The sequence below is a fragment of the Cydia pomonella genome, chromosome 22 (assembly GCF_033807575.1).
Source record: "Cydia pomonella isolate Wapato2018A chromosome 22, ilCydPomo1, whole genome shotgun sequence".
Classification (NCBI taxonomy): Eukaryota; Metazoa; Arthropoda; class Insecta; order Lepidoptera; family Tortricidae; genus Cydia; species Cydia pomonella.
This window is the reverse complement of record NC_084724.1, coordinates 12,348,304-12,364,442: the sequence shown is the minus strand read 5'-3', so window position 1 is coordinate 12,364,442 and position 16,139 is coordinate 12,348,304. Positions and strand designations below refer to the sequence as shown.

At 37.1% G+C, this 16,139-nt stretch overlaps 2 protein-coding genes and 1 long non-coding RNA gene across 5 annotated transcripts in view; 2 read left to right on the top strand and 1 right to left on the bottom strand.

Annotated features, from left to right (window-relative positions):
- The window catches only part of LOC133530241 (uncharacterized), a 186,111-nt gene that overhangs the window by 27,672 nt on the left and 142,300 nt on the right, over window positions 1-16,139 (bottom strand). The window lies entirely within an intron of this gene.
- LOC133530248 (uncharacterized) overlaps window positions 1-16,139 on the top strand; it is a 123,483-nt gene that overhangs the window by 16,367 nt on the left and 90,977 nt on the right. For both annotated transcript variants that reach the window (XM_061868127.1, XM_061868126.1), the window contains one exon: window positions 7,241-7,331. In XM_061868127.1, the coding sequence (XP_061724111.1) occupies window positions 7,241-7,331 (91 nt within the window). The remainder of the gene's footprint in view (window positions 1-7,240; window positions 7,332-16,139) is intronic.
- On the top strand, window positions 1,699-3,827 carry LOC133530433 (uncharacterized). Its single transcript, XR_009801305.1, has 2 exons — window positions 1,699-2,811; window positions 2,990-3,827. It is a non-coding gene; the product is annotated as an uncharacterized LOC133530433 (long non-coding RNA).

Genomic DNA, 16,139 nt, shown 5'->3' with positions numbered 1-16,139 from the left:
ACAATGTATGGTAACGTCATTTTGCCTTATTAGTTCTTCGATGGGACTAAATGTACTTGCCTTCAGTAGTTATTATTGTGCGCTTCTCTTACATGTGCATTTATTTAGGCGCAACGCGCCAATAAGGAACTAATACGTACCTACATATCACCCGAAAACAATTATAAAGGATCGTTTAGTTTAATGCAGCATAATCAATCTGCCCTTCCAACCCAGAGGGTAAACTAGGCCTTATTGGGATTAGTTCCGTTTCCTCACGATGTTTTCCTTCACCGAAAAGCAACTAGCAAATATCAAAATGATATTTCGTACATAAGTTCCGAAAACCTCATTGGTACGAGCCGGGGTATGAACTCACGACCTCCGGATTGCAAGCAACATAATCAATCCTTACCTTAAAAGTAACCAAAATTATAAAATAACCAAATGTTTGCAGGTCAATGCGAACCAGACTATGCAAATTGTCTGCCACATTTATTTCGTTGAAACATATTTATGCCGCCACTCGCCCGACACCTCGCGGACGACAGCCGACATCAATGGTTCTCGATTGTTATTCAATGTCGACGTTTGCAATGTAGATTGCTCCGTGTATTGCTTGCGAATGACAGCGCGCGGATAATAAGAAATAATTGACTAGGACTGCAGTTAATCTGCATGCATTTGCTTAGATTAGATGAACAAGTTAAGCTTGCTTCTTGTACAAACTTGTCGAAGATTATAACTAAGTACAATGTTATATTTTGAAAATATTATTAGACCTTAGCATGTTATTCAGAATATCTTATGATTTTTGGGGGCCCTTGCCCTTGATCTATTTCAACCATAAGGATCTTTTGTGTAATGACTCCCTTAGGAAGGATCCGTCAACTACTCAAGAGCTTTTTCGACCACCTCCATGTTCATTTTGAATTCCTTTGGTTCCAGATAGCCTATTAAGAATAACTATGTAATCGTATTAGATTAAGTTTTCGACAGAAAATTTCTTGTCGAAGAAAATTTCTAGCATAAGATAGATTAATCTTATGCTAGAAATTTTCTTCGACAAGAAATTTTCTGTGAATGAAATATTCTGCGATTACTAGGACTCGAAAGTCTAATAAACACATTGGTGCTTAATTTATAATGTTCTGCTGTTTGTTATACCTATACATGCATACCAAAAAGTTGGTCGTGCCGGAGTCCCGAATCTATCACAGGTCGCATCGGCAGGACGCCGCGCCCGCGTCATAACGCGGTTGTTCCCCCCGACACTCTCACTGCGCAGAGTAATAAAATGCTGTTACAATAAACCTTAAACACATTTTTTTTTAGCCTCTTTAAAACCACAGAACATAAAAATCAACTTACCTCTCCAGGATACTCGATGCTAAATCGTTCTTTTCACTCTGTCGGACATTTTCAGAATTCCTAAGTAATATGATAATTAAGCGAAATGTACCAAAATGTAACCCTGGAGCGCCACATTGTAATGGAGCTAAGTTCGATTCTAAACTCGACAACTTATTATCCTGAAATAGTGATGGAGTCCTATCGACAACTTCTTTATTCAAAATAACATCCAAGTCTTCCGTCTAACATGCACCGACATCATTGTTTCGTTGTCTTAAATTATAAAACAAGCTATTCTAAGTCTTATTTTAAAAATTCCATTAAAGTCTTCGGCTCTCTGGCTTGTACCGTACTCTATGGCCAAGGATCGTTCTACGTCTCAGGCAATTTTATGGTAAAAAAATAAAAAACGTGCGCGCACCGACCTTCCCAAGGTCGTCCACTCGCGCGCCGGGACCCGGGCGGGATATTAATGGGAGGTTGAAACTCGCTGTGGATTTTAAGGCTCTTTTTTGATCGCCCTCGCACGTATGCAGTACAATGGCTGTTTAGAAAACATAAATTAACGTATTTATGTGGGTATTCATATTGTACTATAATAGACTCTGAAACTGTATAGGTCCCAATATTTTTAAAAGAATGTGTAGGTATAGGAACCACCTGAGTGTAGTTAATGGAGTTTAAAATAGCAGACTAGGAAACTCATCTACTTCACCTTCTTATCATGAAAATATTTTCGTTTCAGACGGGCTAATATGGTCGGCTCTTTATCATTTGTCACCATGCCTGTCACGTTCTAACAAGTATGTAAGTGCGAAAGTGACGTATAACATGACAGGTGATAAAAATGCGATCATGATACCGCTGCAGTCGTTGAAAAGCTGAAAGTAAATGAGCACGTTATGTAGGTACGAGTAGGTAACCATAATTTTAACTAGCTGACGCTAGATTTTAAAGATTTTAGTAGTGCAGATATTCAACAATGGACATTATATTTCTTCAACTTCATTCTTTTAAACTTATAAAAATACATTAATTAATTCTTACATATTATACATATATTAAACAATACATTTACATGATTTTACTTCTGTCCTGTCAACTGTTCATGCATGGCACGATCTTCAAACCATTGCACTTATTTATCTGAAGGTCAATTTCAGTTTGCTGAATATATGGAAAGATTCATCCCCAATGATTTTAATTATAACGGCTGTTGTCCTCAGTCAAGGAAGTGTGGTCTAGTTCCTTTAATTTCCTGACTATGCCATTGATTGGAATCATGATGTATAACGTTCATCTTCTTCGTTCTAATGCAGCGACCAAAATCATCGCCCGCGCAGTCTTTAATTACAGTAAAGCTGGTGCTACATGCATTGCACTGGCTTCATTTTTAGGGTTTTTAGTAGTTTAAGGACGTACCCGGGTCCAAAATGTCATTTGATCGTGTTTAGTTGGAATAAACGATAAATGTCATAGGTACTGTGGGCGACGCACCTTTTTAGAAGATGTTTACTTTTTATACTTTTTAATATTTTTGAATTCTATTGTTTTATTGTGGGTTTATGTTCTTTTTTACATTCTGTTTGTGCATTCTTCTTCTTGTTTCCATCGAATAAAGTACTGTCAATGAACCAGCGCATTTTACCATTAATAGGTACATTGAGTCGTAAAACAGGCAATCATAATATTTTTAGGGACGGTTAATGAATTTAATTTCTCTGATTCTGTGCCATTTCGTATTTAGTTACAATAACATTAAATACCTAAGTTTTTGGGAAAATAAAAACATTTTTAGTACAAGCTTTTATCGCTGACTGTTCTCTTCTTTCCACAGACAACTAATACTCATCGTGACAATTCTTACAACTCCAACCACAATTAGTTTGCGTTCTTTTATCATAGAGTTCCCCATGGCCACCTCCTGTCTCCATCATCAGATCAGCTCGATGGTACCATAATCTTGCATTGTCACCCGACTTACATATGTATGCAAATTTTCAACTCAATCGCGAAGTAGGTCAAATTTAGCTTCGAAGATTTGACCCACACACATAAATACTAACAGGGCAAGTTAAACAAAAGCTTGCAAATAAATATGAGGACCCAGCGGCTTTTATATTGGTTCTCATTATGACAAGGTTCTAAATGGTACAGAATTCAAATTCCTTGACTGTACAAAGAATTGTTGATCGGAAGAGAACGTTTAATCGAAAAAAGGTAAAAGTGTAAGGAAAGAAAAAATAATTCCAGAGAAATGGGCAGAATAATTTTTCAAAATGTTAAATGTTTAACTACCTAAGAAATAGTTTAATATGAGCTGTGTATAAGCGTAGGTAATGTGCAATGATAGCATTATGTCGTAAGAACAACTGTCAGGTATATGCAATCTCTATTGTTGCGTTCATTTCAATGCCGATGTGTTAACAAATTCATTCTTAACTAAAAATATGTACCTACTCTACTTAAACAAAGTTATCAATATCATCGTACATCTTTATATTTTGCTTAAGTTATCGTAAATAAATAACATTCCCCTGTTTTTACAAGCTTTTATTTACTTTCACCTGACCGTTGTCTGTTTGTAATCAAATCTTGCAAGTTAAATTTGATCCACTTCCCGGTTTCCGATTGAGCTGAAAATTTGCATACATATCTAAGTCGGGTGACAATGCAATATTATGGTACCATCGAGCTGATCTGATGATGGAGACAGGAGGAAGCCATAGGAACTCTGTGATAAAACAACGCAACCTAATTGTGTTTGGGGTTTTTAGAATTTGCTCGATGAGTATTAGTTGCTTGTGGAAAGAAAAGTACAGTCAGCGATAAAAGCTTGTACCAAAAATGAAATTTTTGCCAAAAACTTATTACAAACTTTTATTTATTTTCACCTGACCATTGTCTGTTTGTAATCAAATCTTGTAAGTTAAATTTGACCCACTTCCCGGTTTCCGATGAAGCTGAAAATCTGCATACATTATGTATGTCGGGTGACAATGCAATATTACGTTACCATCGAGCTGATCTGATGATGGAGACAGGAGGTGGCCATAGGAACTCTGTGATAAAACAACGTAACCTAATTGTGTTTGGGGTTTTTAGAATTGTCTCGATTAGTATTAGTTACTTGTGGACAGAAAAGTACAGTCAGCGATAAAAGCTTGTACCAAAAATGAAATTTTTGCCAAAAACTTATTAAAGCTAAGTTTATATTTAAACTACACATAATCCTTCACATCTACCAATGAATCAAATAGTCTCCTGTAACTTATTATGTATCCCACTAAAAAGCGTTGGTAGCCTAGTGCAAAGAGCGTGGACTTTCAATCCGGAGGTCGCGGGTTCAAACCCGGGCTCGTACGTACCAATGAGTAGTTCGGAACTTATGTACGAAATATCATTTGATACTTACCAGTTCGCTTTGCGGTGAAGGAAAACATCGTGAGTAAACCGGACTAATCCCAATAAGGCCTAGTTTCCTCTCCGGGTTGAAAGGTTTAAATGGCAGTCGCTTTCGTGTAAACTAGTGCCTACGTCAATTCTCGGGATTAGTTGCCAAGCGGACCCCAGGCTCCCATGAACCGTGGCAACTAGCCGGGATAAGCGCTGAAGCCGCCGAAGAACAAGAATCTAATCCTACTGATATATATGCAGTTATGTAATCACATAATATATTTATAACCATATTAACCAGGTAAATGTTGACCGTAATGCTCATATAGAATACATTCCAAAAATTATCGTAAGGCACTGAAACGAGGGTTGCCTATTGTACCTGATTTCCGCGTCCTGGAATGGGGTTAGCAACTGGCATTGGTTTTCATATAGTGCGCCAGCATAAGATTTTTACCTGTCTCTGATTTTGTTATATGAGATTTGACTTTAAGGTCCTAGCCTGGATGGCCATTCCAAAAAACAAGTATTTGACACTATTCGTAGTACTGACAGCTAAAACCTGCTGTGCCAAAAACTACTTCGACCGGCCACCCCCATTGCCAGTGTCAAATAATCATTGCTCTCTTCTTCACCGGAATGGTCTGTAGACTGATAAGCTCGGATCAGCGCGGGCGCAGGGCGTTCACCCCGCCAGCCGGATGTGCCTTTCCGAACACCATTCGGGTTATTGGGTCGTCAACAATACTTTACAGTATACTTTGAAGTCTTTTCCAAATTTGACGACAACTAACCCAGCTACATTTAACCCATGACGCACATAAAAGTAGCAATTATTTAAGTGCAACTGATACTTAACTATGTATGTCTACTCATTCATAATTTCATACTCATCTGTACGAGCCTGGGTTTATACAATGACCTCCGTTTTGGAAGCCGCATTACTGGGCTAACACTGTTTACTACGTGTCAAGTAAAAAACTATTAAATTAAAAAACCTTACGCATTCTGCCAAATACCAAAAATACTTACCATCATGGCTGATATTCTTCAAATTGCTAAATAGATTATAGCAAAAAAATAGCTAAGAACTACTGGAAAGAAACTTGCTTTTACGTAAAAAACAGCATCGGAATTCGTCCATCCGTTGGAGAACTACATGCCACAGACAGACAGACAGACATACATTGGCGTCAAACATATAACACTACTCTTTTTGAGTCAGGAGTTAAAAAAGGCTTCTATGCCACCTGTTTTCGGTGTCAATTTTGAATAAATACCACAGAGAGAACTTACATAGAACCCTTAAGAACTGAGATCATCTAAAATAATTATAATATTTCACCAATAAGGACGATTGTAGTTTGAATGGTGCCTGAGACGAATAAATTGCAACTTAAGTCCTACGCCTCAAATTAAGCGTTATGACTTCTTACGATTATTACGGCTCTCAGATGTTCTAATCACTTTTCTATTCGTGGGCGTGGAAAGCTCGCACACGTTACGAAACTGTTTACTCTGTGCTCTGGGATTGGGCAAGTTCTGGTGCGTTGCCGGTCAAAAGCTTTGCCGATTTCCAACGGAGCTTTGAGCTTCGTTTACATAGAAGTTTACACCTCATGACAACTTTTACAGAAAAACTTACTACCGTTTTTTCTGTGGCATTGTGTTTATTGACCAACAGAGCGCAAAGCGCGAGCGAAGCCTCCATTTGAGCTTGGGTAAACATGCTTTCATATGTCCGGTTTTCCTCTGCAGATCGCACTTCTCAATCGATTATAGTGAGATTTTGTTATCAGATTCGATAATTGGACACATGGATTTGATTGCACATTCAATTTTTGGTTTTTCTTTCGAAATGGTGAAGCCATGAGAGTTCTATACAGCTCACCGACTGACTAATTAGGAATTTTTTGAAAGATCCGTGCGTGACACAGCGTATAAACTGTCGCTGTGTCACGCACGGATCTTCCAAAAAAATCCTTAAAAAGTAGGATTTAACTCGTTAGGCCCGGCGCCCACTTTCGGCACGGCAGGGAATCCTTCGACATATTACCGAGACGTCCTCATCAGGCATCCCTACGTCGTTTTCAGGCATACCAAGGTATTTTAGACATACCAGGCACGCTAAGAACGCTTGGGAATCTTCAAGCCCACTTAAGCATGCCTAAGGACGCTTCGGCATGCCTGAGGACGTCTCGGCAATTTACCGAAGAAACCCTTGCCGTGCCGTGCCGATAGTAAGCGCCGGGCCGTAGATAGTACTTTAATTTGCATTTAAGATCTAGTTGTATATTTAATTTTACTGCCCTGCTTACTATTCTCAAATTACTACCAATAAGTAATCCCATAAGACATGAATTAGAGTGCGACCATTTCTTATAAGCTATTTAATATATCTTTTGTGTTGGTTAATACACAATAGATAGATTAGTTTAGTAATTTATTCATACCTCTTTATCAGCAGATGACTCGCAAACAACCTTATCGTAATACAAGAATAATCTTGCAGAATCGGAACGCCGAGAACAAATGGGACTGTTGTATAGCGGACCACGCCTTAAGGGTCAACGTTGACCCCGCGCTGCGTCCACATGGCTCAGGTACATTCATAACTATATTGTTGTGACAGTAGTATATTGTTACAACAGTAGATTGTTAACCAAGGTATGAAACGGATGCTTTCATTCGAGTTGGACGCTCTACTTTTAATTTAGAACGCGGAAAATGTAAAACAATATCGGAATGGATATAGTGCCGATAACCGGGGTGAATAGGGATGACGGGGTGGATGAATAAGGATGTAAAGTTCATGTTTTGTAAACTAAGAATGCAACGACGTGTACATCTGAAAAATATAAGGGTAAGGTAGGTTGAAACACCTTGTTGCAACTCGCCTCGTTAAGTTTTGTTTGCGTTTGTCACAGGCTGTTCGTATCATATCAGACTGCTGTAATTTTATTTTAGAACTCAGTTTACCTATTGAACGTATTAAAAAAGTGACTAACAACTAGTTTACTCAACAAAGGTATTGATTAAAGTAACATATTTTCAGGTTGCGCTGCCGCAATCTGTATTCTAAAGCTATAACCAGCTAAAAGAGGAAATTAAAAACTAACATTCTAAATTGAATTGCGATTATCGATGAAAATGTTTAATTAAATAAATAAATATTAAATAAAATAGATATATGCTCAAAAAATGTAGTTGCAAGTACTACATAGTGTTTTTATTCTGGATGGTAAATGGTTATGAAATTTGCTGCCATATGATACAGATTTCGCAAATCTAGCTTCTGATACAACGGAGTTAAGAGCAAAAGAGTACAATTTGTTTCAACTCTCCTTTCTCTCCCCTATGTGGAAACAATTCGTATGCATGAAATTAGGGAGTGTTTGAGAGTGTGTACAAATTATTGTTATGAGATTCTATACTTGTTTAGAATGTTTCTTAAATAGGATTTAACTCACCAGATGGTACTGTCTTCATTTCATGAATTTCTAATTTAAAATGTAGCTTTAATAAAACATAAATTACATACGCTGTCACCGCTTGCTACCGACTTTCCGTTTAAGAGCTATATGTGCCGAAAGTAACAGGGGCCAAGAAGTCCCTAAAGAGTTACAATTAAGGTCACTATTACTACGGAACGCTCTTTGCATACAAGTGTCGCGACACTCGCGACCCACTGATCGAATTTCGCTACACCGGCCGCCGTCGCAAGTGTTGTATTGCTTGGACTTCTTTCACTTTGGCGCCAAACAGGAGTGTTGTTTGTGTTTGCATTTATGGAATTATTTTGTTTAGGCTATTGATATTTGTATAAGAAGGCTTATCTATATGTTTCTTTCACATGTTGACTGAATATGTATTTTTAACATTTTTAGTGCTCCGTACAACTTTGTTCACGAAGCACTTCGATGTCTTCGGTCTTGAAAATCGGTTAAATTCATTTTTCTCAGAGACCGTTTGACTACCTACAATTTGGGACGGTTATATATAATAACCGCCACTACTAATACGACAAAGAAATCGAAATCTCTTAATTCCCATTGTAGGGGCAACTTTTGAGAGTAGAGAGGGGTAAGCTGATTTTTATTACATCTACAATAATGCGCTATACAGACGCAAACAAAACAATGCTTTAACATCGATACACGTCTCGAGACGTGTTATGTAGAACGCAGGTAAATACCAAATGCCGTAAAATAAGCTAAGTAAACCAAACAATGACAAATCACAGTATGCGCACGGCGCAACAATAATTTGCATCGCCCGACCGGGAAGCGACTTATCAATACCTCGCCCGTACATCAGGGCAGCTTTCTCCATCTAACGCGATCACGCACGCAACTACCGACTCTAACCTCATTACTATAAAGCGCAAAATACTAGACAAAATCGAGATATTTGCGAGCATTAATCTTTTTCTAAACAGCTAAGCCTTACCAGCCAGTGTTGGATCGTTCGAAGCCTTCGGCCAAAAATTATCCGGCCGAATGTACGTTGTAATTTCGCCGTAATATCTCTTATTTAATCAAAACATGGTTTGAGATCTTTATTACTGCCTATGCCTAATAAAGGTCATTATGAATAATTTGGTCGAGTGAAAAGAGATCGGAAAAAATTAAGTTGTCCGTCGATTCATCCTCACATACATTATATCACACAAGAGTGCTATTTTAAAATTTGGACGCTTGTCATGATATGAAAAAAACCAGGGTCATGTTCATATGCCCAATAGAACATCCAAAAAGAAAATTCGTCTTAATAGACCCCGTCTACGCTAAACACATCAAGTGCTACGTCAAGTTTGGCGCGACAATTAATTGTCCCACTACCAATCCGGTGTATACTAGACCTGTGCGTTTCCACACCGGGTGCGTGTGCATAGACGTGCATATGCACGTGCGCGTTGTAATATACAGATTCTTGTGACGGGGCGTGCATGCGCTAGTAACATTTTGAGCGCCCGCTCACGTGCACATCTACGAACGTACGAACGCGCACCCGGTGTACACTGGCCTTTAAAATATCCGAACTTTAACTTTAACTTTCTTTCCATCGTTATCCCTAACTCTGGCTACAAAATCAAACACCGAAGATAAGTTTGAATTATGAAATTAGAATACCGTTAGGCTGTATAAACATGGCGGCCTCAGCTGGCATTGTTTCGGAGATAGTCCAGTAAATTATGATTGCCATTTGTAGCCGGACAGTGTTCCTTTTGTCTTGGTTTAATTATTGATTATCGTTCAAGACGTAGGTTCTGTTAATGGATTATTACTTTGAATTGCGCTTTGAAATACGCTGTTTTGTAAGTAGTTTCTGGATCACGACAGTATTTTTTCAAATTATAATCCAATAAAACATCATATAATTTACAATTTGGAGTATTGGTCATAATCATAATTTGACATTTAATACACTAATATTTTAATTATAGATTTTTAAGAAAACTATAGGTACCTAGTCGACGTTTGGGACAAGAAAAGCTAATTTGGCTAATTTGGTACACCCACAAAAGAAACAGACGTCTACGGTAAGGTCAAGACCGGTATGTGGTGAATACCGGCATATAAATGCTTTGGAAGACGGTAATAGAGCAATAACTCTCGTATTTAAATACGTACTATGCTCAGACAAAGTCAGAAGTGAGCGCTTCGCTACTTCTGCTCTACTGACCTTCTGTAAGTCGAGCAATGTGTACCAATGAAAGAATTAGAAGCGACGAAAGAGCTTGTAGACGGTCTTAAGTGATTGACGGTCTTACGGTCTTACCCACGTTGACCTTATACATAACTAACATTGTTATTATAATTGTAATCGTAAATCATTATCAAATTTGTAAATTGTATAATTGTTTATTAATTCAGTTAAGTATAGTTTGTTGGTTTTCACCCTATTTCCTAATGGAAGAGCGGGGTCTCCCGACATAAGTATTGTTACACTTAATGGGAGATTCCAGCCCTTTTATGTTTCGTGTATTATAAGTTAATCCAAATAAATTATTTTGTATTTGTATTGTACCGTCTATAAAATACAATGATGACATAACACTACATTCCTATGACAACTGTATAACTAAATAAAGCAAATTTAACCAAGTCATCGAACGTTACAGGATCCATCACCCCGTTATCTCGCGACCTATCGCGTGTAAACAAACAGAATATTTGTGCAAGCTTCGTCCATACGTCTCGATACCCATCAGCGACACAATGGGCGTGGGCGGCGTTACAACAGCCTCATATTCTTATGTAACCATCGATTTATGGACGGCAGATAAATGAGGTGACAATTATTCGCTATTGTTCATATTAGTGAACTAGTTTACATGCTATTTAGCGTTTGTGTGGAAAGAACATGCCTAGTTAACACTTGCTTGTAATAAATTGTGCTGGCAATTTTAAACTAAAGGATATCGTTTTCTCTTAAAAGGGCCACTGTTTCCAGAAAAAGTTATTTGTTTACAAAAACAAACTGACTAGATCTGAAATGCACTCGACCTGTTGCAAAAATATGACACACTACCATAATAAGTATGTTTTTCATTTTGACTACAAAACATTTAACTAAGGTATTACTACATTAAGGTATTAGCTGATGGTCCCGGGTTCAAATCCTGGTAAGGGCATTTATTCGTGTGATGAACATGGATATTTGTTCCTGAGTCATGGGTGTTTTCTATGTATTTAAGTATTTATAAATATTTAGATATTATATATATCGTTGTCTAAGTACCCTCAACACAAGCCTTATTGAGCTTACTGTGGGACTTAGTCCAATTGTGTAATAATGTCCTATAATATTTATTTATTATTTATTACTTCATTATGTTTACTGTTAAGATGAAAATGGAGATGAGATGAGTAAGCATTAAATTATTTCCATGTTGTCAAAAACACTAATATAACTATGTCTTGTTCGATGTGTTGTTCGATATGTTTTCTGAAAGAGCTACTCTCAAATCATACTGTATTTGTATGATTTGATATGACATAGTATATATTATTTATCAAATTTATATAAAGAAAAATAGCTACTGTATGTAATTGCATGATTTCTATAGTAATCTAAATTGTATTTTTTTTCTTATTTAATGCTTGAAAAGATTTGTCCCGCCGAGTTTCTTGCCGGTCCTTATTGGGATGCCCTCCTCCAATTGAGGGCTGATTTAAATCTTCTCGGGTCAGAGGTGTAGGGTTAGAGCCGGTGTAGCTTTATTTGACGTTCATAAGCGCATTGCAATATGCCTACTTGAATAATAAAATATCTTTATCTTTTATCTTCATTACGTGGAAAATTCGACCATAAAAGGGGCCTAAAAGACAATAATTATTACCCATATATATTTGTCCCACATATTGAAACAAAGGTGTTGCAAGGGAGTTGGTCTGACCCGCTTGCCGCAGTCACATAGTGTTATGCACTTGGTTGAGATGGCTATAGCATTAAGTCTGTATATGGTAACAAGTTACAACATTTGGCAATTAGAAATGAAATAGTGCGGTCGCACCGTAAGCGAAGATGAACCCAACGGTACTGTAAGTTGGTAAAACCATTACAAAATTATAACAATAACTAGTTATCAAAGAAGCGCAAGTGGCCTAGCGGCGGAGCGTGCTACGTTCAATCCGGAGGTCGCAGGTTCAAATCCCGGTTCGTACCAATGACTTTTTCGGAACTTATGTACGAAATGTCATTTGGTTTTTACCAGTCGCTTTTCGGTGTCGGAAAACATCGTGAGGAAACCGGAATAATCCCAATAAGGCCTAGTTTACCCTCTGGGTTGGAAGGTCAGATGGCAGACGCTTTAGTAAAAACTAGTTCCTACGCCAATTTTTGGGATGAGTTGCGAAGCGGACCTCAGGCTGCCAAGAGCTGTGGCAAAAATACCGGGACAATACGAGGAAGATGATGATGAACTCATTATCTATGTGTCTAAATGCACGATAGTCGGGTAATTCATTTGGGAGCTAGGATGCCTCAGACAAACAGAAAATGGCGTAACGTGCTATTAAGTAACATGGTTAAAATCTATAAATTAAATTTGATACAATTTCCGGCATCTGATGAAGTTAAATTTTACCGTTGCGTTCGTATAGTCAGCATCAATAGTAGCGGATGAAACAACGCGCCAAACTTTTCCGAATATAGATAAATTTCTAAAATTCACATTCAAAAGTATATCTTTTACGGTCTTAGTTGTTGTATATTAAAGACATCACTTTTTGTTGAGCTGTTACAGAATGGTAGATACTTATGAAGCGTTATTTGATCCGTTAATTTTGATGCTGACTGTACTCGGAAAACACTTCGAGTTTATTATAAATAGAGATCAATCCATAGACGTGCAAAAATCAGGCGGTTATTTAAGGAAATAAGTTTATTAAAATAACAACTGTTATTTTTAAATTAACTTATTTCGATAACGATTTGGCGACTTTTGAAATAAGTTAAACCTTAGAAGTTCGTTATCAAAGGGTACTTGCTCTCAACAGTTTTCTACATCTCACCTACAGTTGACATTAATAGACAGCTCAATTGAAGTCGATACTGTTGACCCTGATATGTCAATCCAATGATATCGATTGATAAGATAAGGTAAATACTGTTATTTGCATCCAAAACAAACATTGAGGTAAATATGTACTCAGTATTCAGTCTCATGGGAATTTTTATGACAGATAATAAAGCCAAGAGCACGTTTTTAATTCAGCTGTTTTAAAATATGTACAAAATCTTGGTTGTCATCACTAATTCATTATATAAACAATTATTTTGTTAATAAATTTATTTTTATTTGGTCTCATGTAATTTTTAATACACTTTATACTAACATTACTAACTTGTAACAAACAATGTAATAAAATCTTGCGAGTCGATTTTATCATCGTTTTGAAACTTTGCAAGTCTGTATAGTAATAATGACAATAGACTAGCGTATTTTAGCTTCCATTAACTCTTCAAAGATTCAAAGAATTTAGTTGCATAGAACACGGTTATGAGGTGTAACATAATTAAAGAAATCAGTGCATTCAGTCTGCATGCAGGCGTGCAAATATTGTAAAAAACAGTTCTTAATAATCCTTACAGCCTGCTTCGGCGTTCGTCCTATGACAGGGGCAAGGACAGCATCCACTCTGTATACCTTTTACAAAAGGGCCTTTACGTGTTGGCTTTGGCTCTGCGCACGCCTCTCAAATATCCGGAAAACCATTATTCCGTCGGTAATGACAATTTGACAATACAATAAGCAGCTTAGCAGGTACCAAGTACAGTCGGCAATACTGAATTAAGTCTTCTTCTTCTTCAACCTAGCGTTTTCCCGGCCTAGCGCCAGGGTCCGCTCTCCTACTTAATCTTCTCCACTTTTCCCGATCTTCGGCATCCTCAGATGTGAGACTGCTCTCCACCATGTCCGCTCTCACGACCTCCAGCCAGCGCTTCTTAGGCCTACCGCGGCCGCGTGATCTAGGGCCTTGGACAGTGAGGTTGAGGCATCTATTTCCGACGTAGTCTACTGGTCTGCGGCTTATATGGCCATACCATCGGAGGCGACTTTCCTGCAGCTTATCCGCTACGTCACGAATTCCAAGGCTGCCACGAATGTGTTCGTTACGTATGCGATCTAATCGCGTAACGCCACACATCCTGAATTAAGTGTTTTTAAAAATGTTTGGCAGAATTTTATTATCTTTTATTTATTCTTTAAGTTTGTTTTGTTAAATGTTTTATCAATAATACGGCTAACTTTCATAATATATACTCGTAATTATTTAGACAGCTTTGCGAGTGCGTTGCGTAAATGCACTGTCTAGCCGGTGAACACCTAATTACGCTGGTGTCAGGGGTTAGCGGAGTGCAGCTCTTACCGCTATCAGATCTGATAGCATCGTGGCGAAACGAAAGCGACAATCGCTGGATTTGCACAACACAAGTGTGAAATTAAATGATCTGGGGACATTGATATCTTAGGGACATGTCTGCACTTCTTAGTTTCTTAACGATTTTTCACGTGAAATGCTTCAGCAGACTACTGTGTACGGTGTTCACTTATTGATCATCATGAAACACTAAATCGATAATTAGGAAATAAGGGGTTAGTTTTTGAACGCTAGCTTAAGAATTTTATGATGTGGTTGGCTACTGTTGGCTACAGAAATACCTACATGATGAAAGTGTACGAAACCCAATTCCTTATAGTTTAAAGTTCGATGATCAATGTTTCCCCGAGATCCAAAGTAATCCAAGTATACTATCAAAAACTCAAAACTCAAAAATTTATTTGGCGGATTAGCCACAAAGGCACTTTTACACTTCAACATGGAATTTACACACAATAAAAATAAATCATCAACAATTATAAATTATATTTTATATGCAAATATCTATTCTAAATGAAGTATTATAATATAATTAATCCGCTCTTAGATCTCAAGACGCAAGATGCATTGTATGTAATGTGCAAGAAGATAAATTATCAGATAAATATGGTTAGCCAATGAATACAAATTTTACAATCAGTTAGTTAACATATTTTTGGTTGTTTTTCCATGTATTATTAAAAATTATTATAGTTATGATAACGTAGGTTGATCTGCGCGTTTGGTGTAAAAATGTGGCTTATTACATTTCTCAGTGGAAACTGAACATAAATAAATCTGCAATAAATGACTTTATATTATTTTTTTATACAACGTGTCCCAAAACTCAACGATAAGCCGGCACCAGAGGATGGAGCTGCTTATGATTAGTCGAGAAAAAATAAGGAAAAAAATATATCTCAATTATTTTAGAAATTACAGAAAAAAATGAAATTCATCGAAAATCGACATCCCTAATGGTATTTTTAACGACCATGTCACAAATATTCAAATATTACTGTTTTTGTTTTTGTTTTTGGAAACTTAAGTAGCCCTGCTATCTAACACAGTTGTTAAAAATACCATAATACATGTAGTTTTTACACAAAAAATAATCAAAATTCATTTTGTCCCTACAATTTTGAAAGATTTTTTCTTACAGTCCACTTTCAATCATCATGGTGTAAAAAAATAGTATCGACACCACTATGGCAATTATTTTCAAAAGTTGACGCAACTAACCAAGATTCCAAAATGGTATAATACTTTAGGAAACCTAGTCACAAAAAAAAACAACGAATTTTTAAACAAGAATCGACATTATTTAATGTTGGCGGTAATCACTTTTACTGTACCCAAAAAAGGATTTTTGTTGTTGAAAAATGTTGAATAAATGCAAAGAAATGGTACATTTTTTTTTCCTTTTTTTTAAATTCATTTACTACATTATTAATACCACAGTAAATGTTCAAATTGCCTGCCACCGGCATTAATACAGACATGACATCGCCTTAGAAATGATCGTTTTATCCGTCGTGCATA